General features: G+C 40.8%; 1 protein-coding gene and 1 long non-coding RNA gene across 7 annotated transcripts in view; one reads left to right on the forward strand and one right to left on the reverse strand.

Annotated features, from left to right (window-relative positions):
- Positions 1 to 551: 551 nt before the first annotated feature.
- On the forward strand, positions 552 to 18,654 carry LOC122118894. Its single transcript, XR_006149449.1, has 4 exons — positions 552 to 565; positions 4,412 to 4,418; positions 6,749 to 6,752; positions 18,501 to 18,654. It is a non-coding gene; the product is annotated as an uncharacterized LOC122118894 (long non-coding RNA).
- Positions 11,781 to 22,083, reverse strand: part of Pcnx1 (pecanex 1) — a 167,411-nt gene continuing 157,108 nt past the window's right edge. For 5 of the 6 annotated variants that reach the window (XM_042692872.1, XM_042692871.1, XM_042692868.1 and 2 more), the window contains 3 exons: positions 20,447 to 20,889; positions 19,655 to 19,795; positions 19,286 to 19,476 (listed from right to left, as the gene is read on the reverse strand). In XM_042692872.1, coding sequence (XP_042548806.1) covers positions 19,336 to 19,476; positions 19,655 to 19,795; positions 20,447 to 20,889 — 725 coding nt within the window. In that variant the 3' untranslated portion in view covers positions 19,286 to 19,335. Of the gene's footprint in view, positions 12,037 to 19,285; positions 19,477 to 19,654; positions 19,796 to 20,446; positions 20,890 to 22,083 lie in introns of those variants that run through there. The other variant, XM_042692870.1, reaches the window with a different exon arrangement.

The following is a 22,083-nucleotide window of genomic DNA, read 5'->3' on the forward strand; positions in this document are numbered from 1 at the left end:
TCTTCACTGTGTGTGTGCAGGAAAGGTGAAGTGATTATTTTATGTCAACCAACACGTGTTTCCATGACCTTAAAAGTTGTGGGGAAACCTCTTCCACCAGCAAGCACAGAGTTCTGCCACAGCGGGCAGAGGTGGAGGTCTCCAGCCCGACTCTGATGCTGTGTCCATGGAGAGTTCCAATCCATCCCCTGGCGCAGAGCATCAAGTACCTATCATCTGACCAAACAGCTGCCCAGCAGGCTTCCCAGGACCTGTCTTGGGTCCATTCATTTGCTCCAGTGGCTCATGGAACTCAGGGAAGCATTTGTGTTTACTGGTTTATCACAAAGGACACAGAAGATGAGGTATAGAAGACAAGGTGGGGGAAAGGGGTACCACCCATGGGCGCCCCAGAAGTTCCGTGAGCCATGACCTCTTCTCTGGAGGCCTCATGGCACAGGTGATGGCTGAGCGCGCCTGGGGAGAGGCAGGTCTGCTTCTGCATTCTTCTCGGCCTCTCTGTGCTGCCCTCCTCTCTTCCAGGTGTGACCTATCTGACAAGCTGGGCCACCTCTGAGACAGAAAGGTGGGAAAGAGAATTTCTAGTTCCTATGGCCTGCCTAGAGGAGAGACATCTGAGTCAGGACACATGCCTTCCTTTCTCTCCAGTGCTCCCTCTCCTCAGAGCTCTGGGAAGGAAGGCTTTGTGGCTACAACAAAGAATCTCAGCCCCTGCACCCCAGACCAGGGCACAGCTGGTGCCTTGGGAGCAGAAAAATCATTAGTAACCGTCACAGAGAGGTAAGGGATTCCAGACAAGGGCTGGAAAAGAGGGGATGAATGACTGAGCAACGCTTGTGTTAGATAAGTGAGAGTGGATTTTATCCCTTAGTAGAGTTGTGAATTAAGAGGTGGCCCAGGAGAACTAGCCTTGTTTCTGAAGACTTGGTGGGCAGGGCTACCCTGTACTCAAGGACCACAGAATCCCGACACTCAAAGAGCTTGCTGGGCTTGCCTGCAGTGGGGGGAACTCAGCTAAAAGCAAAAAACAATGGTGCAGTGGTTTCTGTCCTGTACTTTCATGTGTGTGTGTGTGTGTGTATAAATAAGACAGTATTTGAGTATTTCTGGTCTCACCACAAAACAGAGAAGCATCAGCCCCGGGTGCACTGCCTTTGAGTATTGGGGCTCCCTTTACTGGTGTGTTTCACTGCAGACATTGCAGGCTCATGGGCTGTAGTTGGGGGCTAAGTCCTGGCAGGGAGACCAGCCTGGGTGTAACTTCCACAACTGGAGAGCCACTCTAGAACTGGGGAACTCTCTAGAATGCAGGCTGAGCTCCAGGAGGTTGGAGATGCCCTTGGTCTTGTGTGTCCAAGAAGCCGTGCATGGCGGTGATCTGGCTGCTGGTCCATGGACTACATGTTTGGAACAGTTTGCATCTACAATTCCTCTGTCTGAGCTAGGAAGCCTTGGCTGCTTTTGGAACATGCACCTGCTGGATGCTCGGTTCCAGAGCAGCTCATGGGACCCACCAGCCTCTCTGGAGGCTCTTCTTGATCCACAAGACATACTTCCCAACATCCATCCCAGTGAGTGCCTAAAACACAGGTGGTACAAAAACTTGTGTACTGTTTTCCTATTCATACAGAATCAATGATACAATTTATCCTAACTTACAAGTCATAACTTACAATTTTAATTTAGCTTACAAATTAGGCACAGTAAAAGCCAATGACAATAGCTAAATCAGTAGAGCAATGACAACAACATACTATGAGAAAATCGCCTTAGGTGTTGGAAATATTTTTAAATTTTTATTATTTTAAGTTGCCTTACATGTTGGAGCTTTTTATGTTTTATTTATTTTAGATAGGCTCTTGCTCTGTAGCCCAGATTGGCCCCAAACTGCCTCAGTCTCCCAAGTGCTGGAAATAAAGCCACCATGTCTACCTGGGAGCCATTTTCTTTTTTCTTTCTTTTTTTTTTTTTGGTTGGTCGTGGGCTTGAACTCTGGGCCTGGGTGCTGTCCCTCAGCTCTTCAGCTCAAGGCAAGCACTCTATCACTTGAGCCACAGCACCAATTCCAGTTTTCTGGTGGTTAATTGGAGATAAGAGTCTCACAGACTTTCCTGCCTGGGCTGGCTTTGAACAGCAATCCTCAGATCTCAGCCTCCTGAGTAGCTAAGATTACAGGTGTGAGCCATCAACACCTGGGTTTGGGAAGTAAAATGATGAGTTTCTAGAACCTAAGCCCTGTGGCACTGGGATGGCTTATCTGAAGTATCAGTAGGAAACGCAAATGTTATTAAGATGATACACATGTGGGCATAGCCAATCAGTAGGGAGTAGCATGAAGGAAACTACAGCAGTGGAACTGTTCAGGCAGGGAATATATCCCTTTGGGCCTGTCTTTGGGCAAGGATGGGTACCTACAAATAGACGGCAGATTAACAGTAGCCAGAAATCAGAGTGTTAAGGACGGCAGGGCTTACTGACAGCTGGAGGGCCTGGGCTTTGCCATCCACATTCTGCCCCCACTCAGCTTCTTCTCCCAGCCTGCCAGGTGCGGAAGGTGCCCAGGCTCTTCGGGCTCTAAGACTGGTCCCCACCAGCTCTGCATCTGGAAGCATTAGCTTTCAAGTTTTAAGAACAACTCCCCCAAACCTGGAAAGCAGACAAGAAGATGTCTTTCCAATACTTTGCTGAAATATTAAATCTTCCCATTGATAACTTACCTTTCTAGATGAATGTATTGTCATTGGACTGTGCTATTATTTTAAGGCTCAGACTGTGAAATTATGTCACCTTGTAAAGTGGTGCAGAAGCAAATAATTTTGGCCTAGTAAAAATGATACCCTCCCAAGTTTAGGTTTAATTGCCATGTAGGACATTAACAAGATTCGGATCTAACCTACATATCAAATAGTCTTCTTTAACAGGGTTATATAAACCCCAGAGCCTCAAATACTGTTGAATCAACCTTACTAGTTGCTTGCTTCCCACTAGTGAATGAGTTAAGGTTCTTAATATGTGAGTATATATATTTGTAAGAAAGGCATGTTTTCAACTTCTGAATATTAAATATTAAAAGCTAGGTTTAGGTATTATGAGACAAAAATGTGAATTGCAATTAATAGGACCAGTACTAAGATAGTCATTGCCATGTTCCACACTGACTGTCCACAAAAGGCACCAGAGGTCCCAGGTGAAAATCTTAAAAGTCCATTGGAAAGACCAGGTGAGAGTTGAGACTGTTTCTAGATGGGTGGCTTAGCTGGAAGCTCCATGGAAACCTTGGCTTCACGCTCATGCCAAATTTCATGGTGACATCAGTGTGTAGGAGTAACACTGGGGAGACAGCAGTGGCCCCCTAGATGAGGGCATTTGGACCAGGTTAAGCAGGGCAGGACACAGGTGCTGCCAGGCTATACAGGCTGGTTTCATCAAGGTACCACATGGCAATGCTGACAACTGAGACCAAGGTCTTACTTGAATCCTAATCAGATCTTCCCACCAGGGTCTCTCTTGCCTGGCATTCAGAGTAAGGTCTGACACTGGCACTGCAAACTGGCAAATCAAGTCATACCAATTATATACACATTAAAGTATGTAAGAGATGGTCTATTATCTTTACTCTCTCCCTCCCTCCCCCCTCTTACAAACTTGCTAAGAGTCTGCTCTGGAAGTGCAGGTAAACACCCATAAACTCCTCCCAACCCCACGAGGTCAGATGGAAGACCTCTCAGGGCAATGACAGTCCTGTGGGCACTGGAACCACAGAGACCACCAGGAGGCTGGTACAGGATTATATGCTGATGTGGGCATGCAGGAGCATTCTCTACCACGGTGTAGATGAAGCTAGTAGTCTATGATAGAAGCAATAAAATATGGATGCCCCCATACCATAGAGTAACACCCCTTAGCCCCACAAAACAGCCCAGGATTAAGCCAGGCTGTCATGCTGCAGGAAGAAAGACACATGTTTAAGCTATTGCCAGTTTGGGTCTTGACTACAGCAATCACTCCCAATATCCTAAATAAAATAGTATTCTCAAGTTGTCTGAAAACGTCAACTTCTCTTTGCTCCCTGACCCCGGGGTGGGAGCTGCTTCCTCTGGTCCCCAAACCCCTTATCTCAGGGGTCCCTTTGCACTACCTCCGGTCTCCCTTACCTGTTCACGACTCCTCATAGCAAACGACACAGGAAGTATCCATGTGGTCCTTGTATGTCCTGAGTATGGTGGGGTGAGGAGCCCAGGGCAGGAACCCCCAACTGAGACAGTGGGCAGTCAGGCCCTGTAGGACAGTATTACAGAATTGCACAGGCACACCAATCATTCTGAGTGAGACAACTCCAGATGCTAGGCAACCGTGATCACAACACATGTATCTTGTCCCCTTCAATTGCCCCCATCTGTCACGGTGAGAGCAGGGCAGTTCCTAGTGTGTCCTGAGAGGAACAAGCTAGGAGGACGGGGACACACTCAGAGCCTGAGTTCTCCCTGGCTCTCTGAGGCACACCAGCTCTGCACACCTGCACAGAGCCTCTGGTGGGATTCGGGAAGTTGGACAAGGGCAGCCCACAGATCCTCTGCTCTGCGCTCACAGATTCAGCCCATCAGGGATGGAAAATATTTGGGGAAAGAGTGCAGACTTGTCATGACGCCCTAAACCACACCGTTGACACCTACTTCTGCAGTGCAAACATTGTTTTAGGGGCTGTAAGCAATATAGCGGTGATTTGAAGTACACAGGAGGATGTGCAGGAGTGGTCTGCTCATTGTGTGCCATTTTACACAAGGCATGTGAGCATTCAAAGATTTGGGGTATCCCCGTGGGAATGGCGGGGTGACTTGTAATGCACTTTGTGCCACTGATTCTGCAAGCCTCTGGGTATCGGAACAGACGATCTTGATTGCGAGTTTCATGATCACAGAGCCCAATTTACACTTGCCAGGGCAAAGAACCTACATGGGGCAAATGTAAGTAGGTGCAGGAGTTGAGCAATAATTATGAGTGGCCAGGGGAGTGCCTACTGTCGAGCCGATTCCCAAGTCCCTCATACATTTATTCCTTATTCTTCACCTTGCTTCTGAAGAGGTCTATAGTGGGGGATAACCTTTGCAGCTTACCTGCTTACCTACTGCCTACCCTACGCCCTGCCCCTACTCCCACTTGCTCAGTCTCTACCAGAGTGTAGTGGGTGCCTGCTGCCCTCTGGTGGCAGTGTCTTGCCAGGGACACTAGGCAGGCAGAGCCACTTCTTTCCTCACATGTCATTTGCAGACGGGGAAGCTTCCTAGGCCACGCCCTGAGCACACTGTTCCCATCTGTGGGGCTGGAAGCACTGTCTATACATGGCCTCCCTCAGAGCCGGCTGTGTGAGATAGGCACACATAACTGTATAGACATCAGAGCTCTCCTCCCGCGCCTCTAGAAAGAAGCAGTTTTTCTTCTTTCTTTTGCCAGCCCTGGGCTTGAACTCAGGGCCTGGGTCCTGTCCCTGAGCTTTTTCAGCTCAGGTTAGTGGTCTACCATTGAGCCACAGCTCTACCTCTGGTTTGTTTTTTCTTGGATGATTCATTGGAGATAAGTCTCTCAGACTTTCCTGCCCAGGCTGGCTTTGAATCTCAATCCTCAGAACCCAACTCCCGAGTAGCTAGCATTATAGGTAGGAATGAGCCACTACAGCTTGGCTCAGCAGTTTCCTTTTAGGCGCCAGGTTTGTGGGTCTCTGAAGAAAGGAAAATCCTGAGTCCCAAAGCTGATCAACAGCTCCACCTCTTTTTCATCTCCCTCCCTACTCCGCAACTCTTTGAGATCTTTCCTGGTGCTTCTGCTGGCCTATCATCTCAGACTGTGAGCTCCCAAGTCAGCAGCTGTCATGTCCACTTACTGCATCTAGCACAGGGCTGGGCAGAGGAGGTACTGAATGTTGCTTGGCTAGCACAACTTGTCAATTCCCCCAGGAATCCTTTTTTTATACCTTCCTATTATCCCGTGTCCATTAGATTTCCCCTCTCCCTCAATAGCAGTGCTCCTTCCCCTGGATTGCAGTCCTTTCCCGCGAAGTGCCCTCCAGCCAAAGGAAGCTGGCTTTCCCAGGGCCAGTCTGCCAAGAGAGCACCCATACCCCACAGCAGCCACTTGAGACTGACCCTTACCTCTGCACCTGGTTTAAGACAACTTGCATGGAACCTTGGCAATTCAGATTGGTTGAGCCCTGTGTTGCAGCTGTGACTTCTCCCTCTGCTTCCTTCACCCTTCACATACTAGGGCTCTTGGTGTCCAGAGAGACAGCAAAAGGCTGAGGGAAATTACCTACTTAAGGCAAAATGTCAAAGTCAGGAGAGCCTCATTTGGCAGTATGTGGGAGATTCCTATCTCTGCAGCCAGAGGGCAGCAGCAACCCCGGCTCTGAAGAAGGAAGCACAACTGCAGTGACCGGCTTCTCCCTTAGTCATGTGTGATGCCAGAACCTTAGCTGGAAAAGAGCTGGGAGTGAGAGGGGGCTTCTACTGGAGCTTCCTGTGATATGAAAACATCCACCTGGAGCCTGTGAGGAACCTGAACCTCACACCCTCCAAACACGGACTGCAGAAGTTCTCCCTTCTGCTTGATGACAACTCAAGGGCTGATCTTCAACTCCATCATCGACTCCCACCTCTTTTCCTGCTGCTTGGCCAAGCACCATGGCCAAACACAATAAAAGCTGGCTAGAAAAGGGGGGAAGAGAACTACCTACAGTAGAGCTGTGAGAACTAAGCAGGGTATACTGGCAGAAACTGGGAGACTGTCTGAGGCTAACTATGGAGGTGCTGAGTTAAGAACAGAATGTAAAGTGGAGTAAGAGTCCTTCAAGATGAGAATACTTTTCTATGATATAAAACAATACCCTGGAAATGTCCCTAAAAGATCATATCAGTATGCTAAGTAGATTCCTAAAAAAATTGGGGGAAAGCAAAAACTTACAGCAGGCAAAGCAGAAATACCAGATTGCCTTGCTAAAGAGGTAAAGAACAGGGATCCAAGGTAGACAGAAGTAGGTCTGTTATGGCCAGAAAACCCTTGGCTTCGTTTAGCTGAGTGGTAAGAGATTTGTTGGAACAGGAGCCCAGCACTGCAGAGAAAGCTCAGGAGACAGCCATCCTGAGCTAGTCAAAGGGGAGACTAGTAGATGCTATTGCAGAGCTGGCTTCCTTAACAGCAATGATGGGCCAGGAAGCAGGTGACATCAGAAGCAAGGTGGATTTGATTCCTGCAATAAAGAGCCCAGGGAGCCCACGCTAGAGGCAAAGGAGAAATGGTTAAGAGAATGCGGCACTGCAAAGGACAAGCTGGATAGAGTGGCAGTGAAGAGCAGCAACACTCGGTCTAGACAGTTAAAGCAGCTGAGGAATATCCTAATAAAATGTCCATGTGTTGCCCAGTTTCTAAACTTGAGCCAAACTTCAGACCTAGAGTTGACAGAAATAAAAAGAAGGAACACTGTAATACCATAGATGTTTGGCCTTTCAGAGGGACCTGTGGGCCAAGATCACGATCCAGAAGTCTTGAAGTTGGGCACTGACACAGATGTGTGACTGGCACAGTCAACGCGGATTTTGGGCACCAAAGCATCATCATGACCTCTGTGACAATTGGAGTGGGAAAGGCATGGGGAGGACATATACAGGGGCAGCTAATGAAGTCCTAACAGATCTCACACGTCTTCTAGACTAAGTACCTGGCCTGTGGTTCCCCAGACCTTCTGGACATGCTGAAGAATGTACCACTGGCCCACTGCACCAGTGACATTGAGTAAGTCAGCCAGAATGAGCAAGAAGTGGAAAGTATGGTGCAAAATTAAACCTTATGAAGATTTAGGAAATGGCAGGGTCATGACCTCTGAAATAAAGGCCCCTTTTGTTCAATCACAAAAAAGAAATCATAAAGTCCCAGAAATCACCTGGGCCCTGAGGTCAGCACAGTGTAATTCACAGGAACACCACTTTGATCTACTTGCCAAGACACACAGAAAGCTACAAACAAGCTTTGGGTTGGGAAGGAACAGGAAATGGCTGCAGTCAGAGCTGGATGTGGTGTAAGTAGCCTTGTCACTTGGTCCATACATCTGGGAGATCTTATGGTATTAATATGTATGACTGGGCAAAAGTTCCATACAGTTTACGATAAACATAATTGGAGAATCACAATGTGGACCCAGGGGGTTCTGGACAGCCCTTGAATCTGAAATAATTACATAGCTTTATTAAAAAGTTTTTGGCTTACTACTGGGTCTTAGTAATGTGTGAGATCACATAACCTGTCAGACAATGGGTCTAGCATCAGTCCATCATAGGATGGAAGTGGCAGATGAGATACTGGACATCAACAGTTAGCTAGCAGTTGCACAGATGCCTTCTCTCAGCCCACACCTATGGCAAGGGATGAAGTGATTCCCTTATAACCAATGAACAGAGGGGTACAGATTCACAGATGGGCTGTTCAGTATGTAGGCACAAGTCAGGTGGCCCTAGGGAAACACTGCATTGCAGTCTATCTAGTAAGTCTATCTAGTCATCTACTTTGTGCAGGAAGGGGACAGGCCTAAGGACAGAAAAAACAAGGACTTATTGAAATAGCCACTGGCTTTGCTCCCTGGTAAGGGACAGAAGAAAGATAAGAGTAGAGACACATGGCAGATTCATGGAGTAGGCCATACAAAATATGTCGTTAAGTCTAGGGAATGGATTTAATTAATTAACCCACTATATTTTATCAAACACCATCCTATTCAGCTCAAAAAAAGATAAAAGTTCATTTAGCTTTTATTTAAGGAAATGTCCTCCGATTGGCTCATGCCTATAATCCTAGCTACTAAAGAGGCTGAGATCTGAAACTCTGGTTCAAGTGGTAGTCTTGAACACAAAAAAGCTCAAGGGCAACTCACAGGCCTGAGTTCAAGCCCCAGTACTGGCAAAAAAAGAAAAGAAAAAAAATGTTAAGCTCAGGACTAGAAAAGTGCGGGCGTTAGCTATCTTGTTTCTCCTACTGCTGTAGCTCTATCACCCCCAAGTGCTACGTCTGATACAGGAAGGGTTAAAAAGAACCAAGCCCATAGAAGCGACTGCCACTATGTGGCAAACACTGATTTCTAAATCACCAGTAACAGAACCTGAAATCCCATCATCACCTGCCGTTTTTCATCATAGTAATAAGATCCCGGGCATCTTTCATAAGTTCAGACCCAGAAATACACTCTACAAGAGTTATACTAAGTCTTGACAAAGGAGTTAAAAAAAAATACATTGCAGAAAGAATCTCTATTTTAAAACTGGTTATCTACATGTGAAAGAAAGTAAATTCCTAGGGGCTGGGAAGGTGGCTCAGTGGTAGAGCGCTTGCCTTGCATGCATGAGGCCCTGGGTTCGATTCCTCAGCACCACATAAGCAAAAAGAAAAAAAAAAAAAGAACATTCCTCTCTCGTTTAGTACAAAAATTAATCAATAGATCAAAGATTTTATAGACCTGAAATTCTAAAAATGGTGACAGGAAGTGCATGGGGTAAACACTTGAAGGTATAGGCACAACTACTTTCCGAATAGGATCCCAATTGTTCAGGAAATAAGCACAAAAACTGACAAATGGGATTGCATCAAATTAAAACCTTTTTCAGGCTGGGCGTGTGGCTCAAGTGGTAGTTCTCTAGTCAAGTTAAGCAAGGTGAGAGTATGAGGCCCTGAGTTCAAGTTCTGGTACCACAAAAAATAATAAAAACCTTCTACATATCCAAAGAATCAATGACCAGAATCAATCAACAACTCATAGAATGGGAGGAAGTGTTTGCCAACTATTCACAGGATAAAGAAATTATATCCGGAACATACAGAGCTAAATTAAAAAAACAACAACACTAAAAGAACAACCCAATTAACAGGCCAATAAATTGTGCAGGAGCAATGGCCTACCTCACCTTCGCAGACATTTGGGCAATGACCTCAAACCATAGCAGAGGCTGAGTGGTCCTTACCTAAATGCTCAGGATCAAGATGATTCTGGATTTTTTTTGGACTTGGGAATGTTTGCACAGACTTCCAGAAATGAGTATCCCTAAGTTTAAAACCTGAAATCCCAATCGATTTTAGCAACCATGGGAAATTTGAACCTCCCCACTAAGGATGCTCAACCTGATTCGACATTTCATTAATTGCCATAGGAGGAAAAGCAATTTCACTTAACAAAGTTCTTGATGAAGTGATAAAAAGTAATTTTATTAAATCCTTTCTGTTTAGATCTTTTCAATATCCTATGGGATAAAATGGGAGGTACACATAAAGCACTTCTACAGCATAATCAAATACAGTCTCAAAAGTCTGAATGAATTGTGAGCTGGGCTATTCACTTTTTTTTTTTGTTCCCCCTTGAATGATTAGTGATAAAAGTATGATCCAGGTCAGTTTACTAGATATGTTCTTTAAAATGAAGTTAGCTTGTTGCTTCAAAAAAAAAACTGACAATATTTGTTGCCAGTAATAGTTTGTACCTTTATGCAAAAACTCAAATTTTTAGAAAACTGGTATCTGCTTTAGGCCTTATACCTTCCTCATAAAGGTGTACCAAATGAAATCAATATTGAAAAATGTGATTAAAATATTGTAAAGCATATCAACCTTTAGAATATTTGAATAACTAAGGGAATGAGTATTTTCTAAACAATGAAGCATGCACTGGCAAAAACAATACATTCTAAGTATAATAAACCAAGAAATTTTAATTTAATTCAGGACAAGTGGGATTTCGTGCTGTAATTAACTTGAAGATGTTACTTGTCAAATTCTAGTGTAGTACCACTATGAGAATATGCCTCCTTATCTCAGTTTTTTTCAACCCTTTCCAACCCTCTCCATGCCCTTTTGTTCTAGGCCTGCTTTGGATGGCAGGAGGACAAAAGGAGGAGAGTAGAGAAAGGAGTAAGAGAGCAGAGGGGAGAGGCAAGGGACAAAAGTGAGGAAGAGAGAAGCTAGGTTTCCTTCACATTCTTCAGCCAAAATATGAACCATGCTACAGGTAGTTCTTTTTAATATGGAAGCATTATTTTCAAGTGAAATGTTAACATCTACTCAGTTCATTAGAAGTATCTTTAAGTATCTTAATTCCTGTAAATCATACAAATCCTCTTTAAGATTCCTCAGTAACTTTTAAACTCTAAAGGCATCCCAATATAAAAAAAAAACTGAAACTTGCAGTCCTAGAAAAACTCAATTCAAAAAAAAAATAGAAAATGAGAATGTCTTTAAAGAAACAGCACCTAAAAGTAAAAGCCTTCTTCTAAAGATAATTCTACCTCTTTTGCTTCACTAGTGTTCTAGTGTTCTAACTATTGAAGGAGGGAAATAACTTACATTGATAAAAAGCCTCAGTGTCCTGAAAGATGACTTGCAAAAATGAGAGCAAATGTCTGCACTTATGGCTACCTCAGTTTCCGCTGGCCATCTGTTCCAAACTTGCTTTGGATCACCTAATTTCTTAGGTGATCTGATCTTTGTTTCTTGAAAACGACACTCAAGTCCTGGAAAGTTAGTCACAAACCTATGGTGGGATACTGTCATTCACTGTGTTGTGCCCTGTTAAGGGATTCAATCAGACACAATGGGATGGGAATGGATTCCACTCAGGGCAGGACACTGATGTACCAGAGCCAACCATGGATATTCTATTTCACTTGCCACCAACTGTTTGAGAAAATCAGGTCACCACAAGTTACAAATTTTGCATATGTCATATTTTACAAGAGACAGGTGCAAACATGCGGAGGCTATAGGAATAGGCGAAAAGTAACAGGACCTTCTTGTTCTCATTCTAAATGATAAATGTATGGAGTGAGGCTCAGAACTGCACCCCCAAGCCAACTCTTACTGAAAAGCAAGCTTGCACACACAAGAAAGCATTGAGAAAGTTAGACATACAAAGCCAGAGCAGTTTGAACAAACCACGATGGAAAGGCTCATCTTTTCCATTTTGTAGTGAGTCCAGGTTCTCTTCCAGTGAATTGAGTTCTCACTTCTTTACATCTGTAAGGATCCCAAGTAAACTGTTACAGAACTCATTAAACATGGTTCATACTGCAAATGTACCAAAGGCATCACTCCCAAGTTTAAAAGCTAGACAAATCTTCACTTTGATTATGGAAAGCTGCACCTTAGTCAACTGAACTATCTGTAGTCAGCACTGTGTGACATTTGTGGAATACTGCATTACTTAGTGAACAACAGACTAGTATTAAATGGAGTGAGAGTGAAGTTCTCCTCTTACCACATCTTTTTAAAAAAATTTTTAGCAATTTTTTTATTGTGATTAAGTGATTACAGTATTGTGAGATAGTGATACTTAAAGTCACAAACACATTCTAACCTTCATGGGGTAAATTGTCTTTATTGCAGTCTATAAAGTTTATGAATTCCATGAGCTTTGACAATACAGTTGTTTCCCCCACAGCCGGTGATATGTACATTTCTTTCCTTTTGCTTAATGCCAGCTGTTCCTCTTTCCCGCTCATTCCCTCCCTCCCATTGCTGCCACTGAGTTGCTTAGTTTGTTTTGATCAATGACCAGTCTCACCACATCTTAATAGCACTATTCTCAATACTGACTCCAACAAAAATCAAGTCAGTATTTTCTTTCAAGGTGAGGCCAGAGATCTGGAGCATTTATTTTGGGGGGGGGGTATTGGAGACTGAGTTCAGGGGTTCATGCTTGTTAGACAGGTATGCTACTACTTGAGCCAGGCCTCTAACCCTTTCTATTCTGGCTATTTTTGAGAAAGGGTCTTGTTTTTTGGCTGGGCCAGAGTGTAATACAATCTTCCTTATTTACATTTCTCAACATGACTGGTATAAGGCCACCCACTATGTCTAGGCCTTTTCTGTTGAGAAAGGGTCTTGGGAACTTTCCCCCAGGCTGGCCCAGAACTGAATCTCTGCTTCCCAAGTAGCTATGATTCCAGGTGTGAGCTCAAGGGTGAAACTTGGGAGTATTCTTACATGGACAGTTCTTTAGGTACTTATACAGTGTCTTCAGAAGCAAAAAGAACTCTGGACTAAAGATGACTTTTCCTTTTGGCACAGCCTAGCTTACAGGACACGAAAACTGAACAGTCTCTAAAAGGTCTTCCAGACCAGACAAATTCATCTTTAGTCACTTGATGTTAATGGCTACCTTGGGAAATTATAACCTAGGATCCTCTTAAGTCAAATTACATGTATTTTTTTTCAGAGTATGAGATTAATTACAGCTAGTGGTCTCTCAAAAGCACAAAGGAAAGGGGGGAAATAGATATTTTACATCCTAAGTACTAATCTAATGCACCGGAAGCTGCCATTTAGCTGTGTCCTTTCAAGATGCTTTTGTTATAATGCAAAGGAAATGCACCTGACTACAGTGAACTAAACATGTTTGGATCCTGTAGGAAGAAAAATCCTAAGTAAATTGTGTTTTGAGAATAAGGAAGAGGTTTTGTGGGACATTGAATTTTTGGCTGTAAGATGACCTGAACTCACTCACACAGGGAACTCCTTTCTTAGAAGGCTTTCATTTATCTAGCATGTTATTGAACTCTTTAGAGAAGTACTATCCTTTTACACTCCATACTGCTATATTTGCAGTTATGCCACTGTGATCAGGAAGGGTTATCAGGTTGTATGTGTCCTGCTGGTTCTATAAGTTACTAAGTAATAGTTAGAAAAGATGCATCAAGGATGTAGAAATGTCTTAAGAGTATGACTATTCTCACTGTACATCAGTTTGCATCTTCAAGTATACACAGTCACACAAAGAACAATCCAAATGTTTTTCCTGTCTTCTATGCAGTAACTGGACATTACCATCCCAATGTTTCATTTAATAATACATTACCAATATGTAACATCAAAATCAATTTAAAAGATGTAAACTACCACCTTTGTGAAGGAGATCTTTTAACATGGGTACAATTCTGTTTACTTCAGAGCCAACTCTGTTTTAAGAATATGCCACACAGAACGTAATGATTTTTAATTTGACAAAAATGAACAGTAGGCAAAATGAAAAACAAATTTATTTCCTGTGTTTTTATCCATGGTCAATACTGTATATCTGATGCAATATATTTGCCAAAAACCTTGCAGCTTTTATGTTCCATTTTAAACAACTACAATATTTACAGGCTGTTTAGAGTAATACACACTCACACACACGCGTGCACACGTGTACACACACACACACAGAAGTACATATATTCTTTACTTTTACACTGAAATGCTGGTAAAGGCAATGACTACTTTCCAGAGCTCATGATCAGAAAAGGGAAACCCATTCTTCTTCCTCTACACTCACTCTCCTAGAATTATTTTCAATATTCCTCCTTCCATTTCCTCATGTAGAGCTCATTGCCAGACTTTTATAGGGGGTAACATAATCAATTTTTACAATTTACTTTTACTTAAACTATATAAGCTTTTTAAAAGAATAAGGAGATGTAACCCTCCTCTTATTATTTTGGTTGTAGAATCAAGCTTCATATATAAAAAACATTTTGTTGAGTCACAAGTACACAAAACCCAAGTCATCTGAAGCTTCCATCTCCTCCTCTATTACTTTTCTGTTCTGAATTCGAGGGTGTCCCTTTGCCTGCGGAGCTGACACACAGAAGTTCAGCTGTATCACCTGTCAGATGACCTTTGTTCCTTCTAGTGTGGCTCCACTGAACCATAAATTGTCATATGCAGAGATGAAGCATGGGGAAAAAAGGTATAATCCTATATAACAGGTCTAACTTTAGAACAAAGTTGTCATATGACTGCAGTGACAATCAGTTCTAGCTTCCCCCAGTATTGGGTTGATCCAGGAAATGGCAGACAATGAAGTTCAGCCTTCAAATAAATTATTTACCCTAAGAAAGAATAGCTCGCTTAGGGCTATAAAGAAAAATTCTGATTGTACATAATTCTTAACAGATGACTCTAGTAAGACGATTCGACAAACTAATTGTCTCTGGTTCTAGCAAAAGTAACATGCTATTCATTCTACCACATTGGTTTTATAATAAATTCCTTTCCAATTGAAATTCTTACCTAAACATTTAACAAATTTGAAATGAAAAGGCTAGATGTTTGTAAATTAGATCAGTTTGAAAAAAGAAATGAAGGAAAGAGGGATGACATTTTTAAAAAAAAAATCATACCCATCCAATGTAAGATTAAAATTTGAAGCTGCCTAAATACATGGTAGAATCTAATTCTCCTCTTTCCCCTGATCAATAAACCCTATCCATGTAAGTTTGAAAGAGAAAAGTTCGAATTCCAAAGTACAAACAGGTTGTACTTTGATTGAGCTCTCCACTCAACCTGGAGCTGAAGTAAAATCCTTTAGAATAAAATAAGAAACCTTACATCCTACTTGAACAATGTATCATCTTAAAAGAAAAAAAAAATCAACTGGGTTTGTGTCTGAAGGAACGTTATCTGATTATACTATACTACAAAAAAGAGTGAGAATACTGACTTACAAGCAAAAAGAAAAAACAACCTAGAGATTTGTTTATATTTGCAAATAAATAATTAAATACAAAACCAATGAACAAACTGGACAGCAGTTTTTACTTTAGTAGCTGGTAAACATAAATTCAAAGAATTCTCACATTCTACTACTATTATTTTTCTTCTCAAGTCATACATTTATTTAGGATGAAGAATGCCTGGAAGGTAGCTCAAATAAGGAGACCATTTTAAATGCTGTTCTAAATTTAAATAGAAAAGATCCAGTTCTGGATGTATGGCTTAATACAGCAATCCACTGAACGAAGATTTTCTAAGCAGAGGCAGAAGAGAATACTGCTTAGAATCAAAGTAGAAATTTATTAAGGCAAAGTTACCCTTGCTTAGATGTGAAGCTGTATTTTACATCTTGATAAAGATGGAAAAATAGTCTAATCCTGAAATAAAAATACATCTTCCTAATGAGCTATAGTTTCCTATAAAACTATAGTTTTATTTATTTTTAATAAAACCTCCTATTTTCATTGCTTGACATCTGGTACCTGGAGTAATTTCCCATATACTCTTTAAGATAGAAATATTGTCGGATATCAGAATTATTTCAGATATATTTGAAGTATTTTTCAAAGCACTTCAAATATAATGGAATTTAATCCTCTAGTAACCGAAATTCAAAGAAGGCAGCACACGTACGTTTTCCTAAAAGGTAATCATGTCCTCTTATCTTTAAAAATATACATGCAGCTTCAACACTTCTTGGCTAAGTCCGATGAATACTAGCATATTATATTAATCTAGATTCTTGGAAAAATTAAAGCTCTTTACTAAAACTCACTATTTGAGATTTAACAAGTGTTGAAAATGGTGCAGAAAGAGATCACACCATGATCTCAAGTTGGAAGATTAACTAATAATTTAGTGTAACAAAATGTTAGGAGTTTTGCCACTGGATAAGAGAAAAATATTAAAAGAGGCCACTTCAGAGCTGTCCTCTCAAACTGGGGGGGGGAGGGGGTTTGGAGGAAGAGGAAAGAGAAAAATCAATTATTTCAGTCACATAACTCATAGGAAATCAATAAAAAAGATAGTGTTTCAGTCACATGTTTTTTTATTTGCAAATTATAGAACTCTGAAAATTTTGGCAATTATGAACTAAAAATACTATTGTATGTGAGTTTTATACTTTAAGGAAAAAATTAAGCAGAAAATTTTTGTGATCCATTTCTAATTATCTAGAAATAAAAAAACCTCTACTAATTTAGATCAACTTATTCTAAAGACATCGATCTCTGTCTATCATCACTTCCTTTGCTATAATTAAAAACATAGTATGACTTTTTTTTTTAAGACATCAGTTTTAGATTCAAAAAATAACAGGGCTTTTTTTTTTTTAGAAGTTCCTAATTTAGAAATTTTCTAAAAAGTTATATAGTAACAAAAGCTAACTGGTTTCAAGAAAGATGCCCATCTATTGCTATCCTAAATTAAGACTTGCTATATATGAAATTTAGTCTTGCTTATGAAATCTGACTTCACAGAGTATATGATATGTGTAACAAATTTTTAGGGGGAGAGGAGCAAGGAATAAAAAAAATTCCAGCCCTTCTGATTGAATCATCTAATGTTCACTTTTTTCCCTTTCTCTGTGTAGGAAAATAAATTATCTTCCATCTAAGATTGAAAAGCCTCCATTTATCTTTCCATCAAGGCAACAACTATGAAAAGATCATATTCATTTCACAGAGGGAAGAGCAGCAGGGGACATAAGTCTTTTGAGATTTAAAACGCAGACAGAGTATATATTCAGTTTTAGAAAAAAACAACAACTCTGAAGTTACAGTACACTACAGTTTTGCCAGAATGAGGCAAATGCAGAATATAGTAACAGTATTAGGAAAATACATTGTAAAATGGTCAATTTAGAAAGAATTTCTTTGTTTAAGGGCTCAGGAACTCATTTTAAACAGTAAAATTTGCAGTGTGAAATCTATGGAAATGTCAACACAAGGCACATTGGGTTCTGAATGACCACAAGTTTTACAACTGAGAAGAGGGAAAATAAAAAGGCTCTGAAGTGGAAATAAAGATTCTGCATTACAGTTATTTACTTTCATAGCTTTCATTCCTTCTACCATAACATTATGCTATACTGTGAAACTTATATCAGAATTAGAAAAAAACACTTCTCTCCTGATACCTCGTCAAGTAATACTGCAAATCTGTGTGATCTAAACAGTAGCTGTTATGCACAACTAACTATGAAATACTTGAAATGTGGCTAGTGCCATATGTAGAAATAGATTACTTCGGATATATTAATATCAAAATTAATTTTACCTGTTTTCTTTTTACTATCTTGTTCACAGGGGGGGAAGAAAGGTGGCTGTTCCAAAATGCTCAGAGAAGATAGGCAATTATCTTGGAGTTTCAAATCAAAAGGAAATTTTTCTGAAGAATTTAAAAAATGCTAAAAGTAGCAAATTAAACCCAAATTGCAGTTCCCATGTAGCCCAAATGTAAATCTGGTATATATATATATATATATATATATATATATATATATATATATATATATTTCCCTGAATACATGCTTTAAAAAAACAATATAACTTACAAGACAGCATAGGAACTAAGTCAATTTCACAGTTATAAATATTTCAAATTACAGGTATACAGTATAAATTACAGGAAATAAAATTCAAGTAATAGAAAAAGAAGAGGGGAGAACAAGAAACAAAGTTATTAAAGAGGGACATAATGGTAAGAACTGCACCTTTTGGGTAATTTTTTTTTGGGGGGGAAAAGTGTTTACTTGAGAAACTGAACTTCATGTGAATAAATTCAAGAGCTAGGAACTTTTAAAATAAAAGGCAATCAGTCTTATCTTTAAAAACTCCTGGATGTTTACCTTTTGATAAGCAAAAGCATTTTCTTTCTAAAACAGACTCCAGCAGGGCTTGACTCGAGAGAAAAGTACAGGGCACACAGTGATGAACCCATCTGAGATGTGGACACAGGAGCTGGCAGTAGTGTTCACATGGCCAATCCACTGACCACTGGCTCCAAGAAATGCCAAGGGTGAAGCTATGTATATCTTGAGACTGTGAATTCATCTTAAAGATCACATTCAACACACTGGTGTAAAGTACAGACTACTAATAGAAAAACAAAGAGTATAGTCCCTGCTTTTACTATATTTATCAGGAAAGGGAAGGGTTAATCCCAAAGGCAATTTAAATAATGGTATTTTATTTTTATATATAAATAAATGTTCTGAGAAATCTCAGATTTAGTGCATTGTAAAAAAATTAGTGCAGTTTTTTTCATTAAAGTTTTTAGAGCTCAAGGAATAATAAGATACATCTATGTCTGTTCATCTCTTACTGTACATTAAACTTTACACTGCTATGTGTCAAATTGAATACTTTCAATGAGTCTGTTTGTAAAAATCAAGGTCAATGGATTTCATGTTCTAAGATACAACATGGCAATTATTTTTGGCAAAGAAATTAGAAAAATATGAGATCATAGTTTAGAAATAAAGAATGTCGGTTTAAAGCATAAGCAATGCATAGGAAAAACTTTTAAAAGATGTATTTTAACAGAACTTTGTCTTTCATGCAAATTTTTTTCGGCATCTAACTTAAAAAAATATTTCAGCTCTATTTGGAGAGGGAGACAGTGAAGGAGTCAGGGTGAAGGGTGAAGGAGAGGCTCTTAGCCAAGCCACCATTCTCAAGTCTCCCACAGAGAATAGAAGTGACCTCTATAGGCATCTTCTGTTTACTCGCAAGGTCTTGGAAAGACGAGGGAATGGAAATGCAGCTATAAAACATCAGTTCATACTTCAGCCCCAAGTTCTAGTACCCCAGTTTCAATTACAGTCACGTATTTATCATCAATCTGAACCAGAAGCACAGCCTTGTCGATGTGGGATCTCGTACCTGGATCTCTGCTGCAAGGCACCCATCGGTGAATCACCTAATGACCCAGAAGGAAACAAGCAGTTAGTGATGGACCCTGAATGTACCCACGAACACATCCTTCAGGAGTAGAGGGAGCAATTCTGTTTGAGAATTAAATATAAATATATGAATCAGCTAAAATTATGCAGTTAAGTAAATCGGGCTACAAAAAAGTGAGTTTCTAAAGGACTTACATGGCCTTCCATACCCTCTTGAGGACTCCAGTCTTTCCAGCTGTTTCTCCCAGCTTTTAACCGAATTCCTTCATCAGGCCACTGCAGCTCTTTCCTTTTGGACAGATTGATCCCTTCCAGAATTTGACCAGGATCCACAATCTAAATTATAAGGATTGCTTTTAAGTAACTTTTCCCTTGATAATAAAATATAATCAAAATTTCTTTCATAGGACTCTGTCTGAAGTTCTCCACTGTCTATAGTAGAATTATAAAACCACTACCACCACCACCACCACCACCAAACAACTAAATAGCCAACTCAATTATTCTTAGCCTATGGGTTAGCCATCCTGCCACAGTATGTGCCGATGCTAATTAAGAGAACCTATCACTGCTGCAGAAACTGCCTATTTTCTGTGTCGAAGCCAGTAGAAACTTTTCAACATCCAAAAGTGCTCTAGTTTCATAAGAATCCTTAACTCAACAAATAGGGCATAAAAACTAAAGCAAAGCAACAGCATAGGTCATAACATCTAATGCAAAGCCGGGCACTAGTGGCTCAGGCCTGTAATCCTAGCTGAGATGCGGATCACGGTTCAAAGCCAGCCCGGGCAGGAAAGTCTGTGAGACTCTTATCTCCAATAAACCACTAGAAAACTGGAAGTGGAGCTGTGGCTCAAGCAGTAGAGCACTCGCCTTGAGCTGAAGAGCACAGAGACAGTGCCCAAGCCCAGAGTTCAAGCCCCATGAAAACAAAAACAAAAACCTAAAGCAAAGCAACAGTACAGGAAGACTCCTGGGCTTACTCACTTGAACTCTGTAAATTACTTCCCCTTTTCTGGCATGTGAATTATTGACAGGACTCAAGGTGCTGACTGGCTGGGGGTCAGTGGCACTGCTCTGTCCTCCCTCTGTCCCAAGAAAACCCACAAGAGTGTGATGTTTGCAGGCAGGGATGCTTTGGCTGGAGCTGCTGGAGGAAGGCAGGCCGTGCTGCACACAGGTCATGCCACTCTGGCTGGCTGGGTCCATCTGGTTCACCATGGAGAGGCGGGATTGGATGGATGAAGGCAAGTTTCGAAGCGATATCTGGCTGGTGGAAGAGCGCCGACATGGCACAAATCCTGTGGTGGACATCCGGAAAGATGAATGGCGGCTACTGTAGCAGTAGGAAGACTGGCTGGCTACGGAGGCCCGAGCTGGGGACTGTCTGACCAGGCTTGACTGTACAGAGTGAGCACTGTGGCTGGTGCCTGGAGGGAGTAATAAGAGGAGGCATCATTCAAAGGAGCAAGGTCTTAGTTGGGGCTTTCGTGTTTTAGTTTCTAAGATTTTCTTCATTAAGCAATTATTTGGTACATTTATAGAACTTGCTACTTATGTTTAAATCTGAGAACTGTTTTCTTGAATGAATTTTGTTGGGCTTTTGTGTTTATTTTTTGGTAATACTAAAGTTTGAACACAGAGCTCTGTTCTCAGCTTGCTTGCTAAGCTGGCACTCACCCACTTAAGTCATGCCTCCTGTCAGGCTTTTTGTTGGTAATCTGAAATGGAATCCCATGGACTTTTAGGTCTCAACTGGCTTGAAACCAATTTCTCTAGATCTCAGCCTCCTAATTAGCTAGGGCTACTTACAAGTGTGAGTCACTGGTACCTGACTAAATTTTGTATTTTAAATTTTATTCCCTAAAGTTTTCTTTCTCCCAATTCCAACAAATTATAGCAAAAGCAAGATTTAAGGTTGATATAACTCCTAGTATTTAATGGAAATACTTTGAAAAAATAAGAACATTTTAAATAATTCAGACATGAAGCATCTCATGGAAATGTGAAAGCAGTCAAAATGTTTATTAGCATTCATGGCCTGATCTCACCTACACATGGAATTTTAAAATGTGAACCTCATCGAAACTAAGAGATACTTGTCAGAAGGTACAAAGTTCCAGTTAGATGGGACAAGTTGAGATCTTTGCAGGTGACGAGTAACATTAATATACTGTGTACTTGAAAATTATAATAGAGTATGTCTAAAGTTTTCTTACCACCAAAAATTCTATGTATATGAGCTGGCAGATAGCTTAACTAGACTGATTTAATAATTTCATAATGAATTCATATATCAAAACCCACCATCTATGCCAAAAACATATACAATTTTTATTAGTTCATTGGGCAAAGACGAATGTTTATTATGGACCTATGACATGTGGTAAGCCCTGTAGTTACTATTTCTCAAAGTCTGTTAGTGCCCTTTCTGTCTCTTCCGCTGATGAGTTATGTTGCCTAGAGAATGAACATCACAGTCATGCTCATGAACATTAAAGAGATTACTACTAAATACTAGCTTTCAGGAATACTAAACAAATGGCTTGATGTGATTCTTTTTTAGAAAAATTATCTTTAAGTAGTTATACAAAAGGGTTTCAATTCAGTATGTCAGTTTATGA

Source organism: Dipodomys spectabilis, unplaced genomic scaffold (assembly GCF_019054845.1).
Source record: "Dipodomys spectabilis isolate Male_0828 unplaced genomic scaffold, ASM1905484v1 ptg000157l, whole genome shotgun sequence".
Lineage (NCBI taxonomy): Eukaryota > Metazoa > Chordata > Mammalia > Rodentia > Heteromyidae > Dipodomys > Dipodomys spectabilis.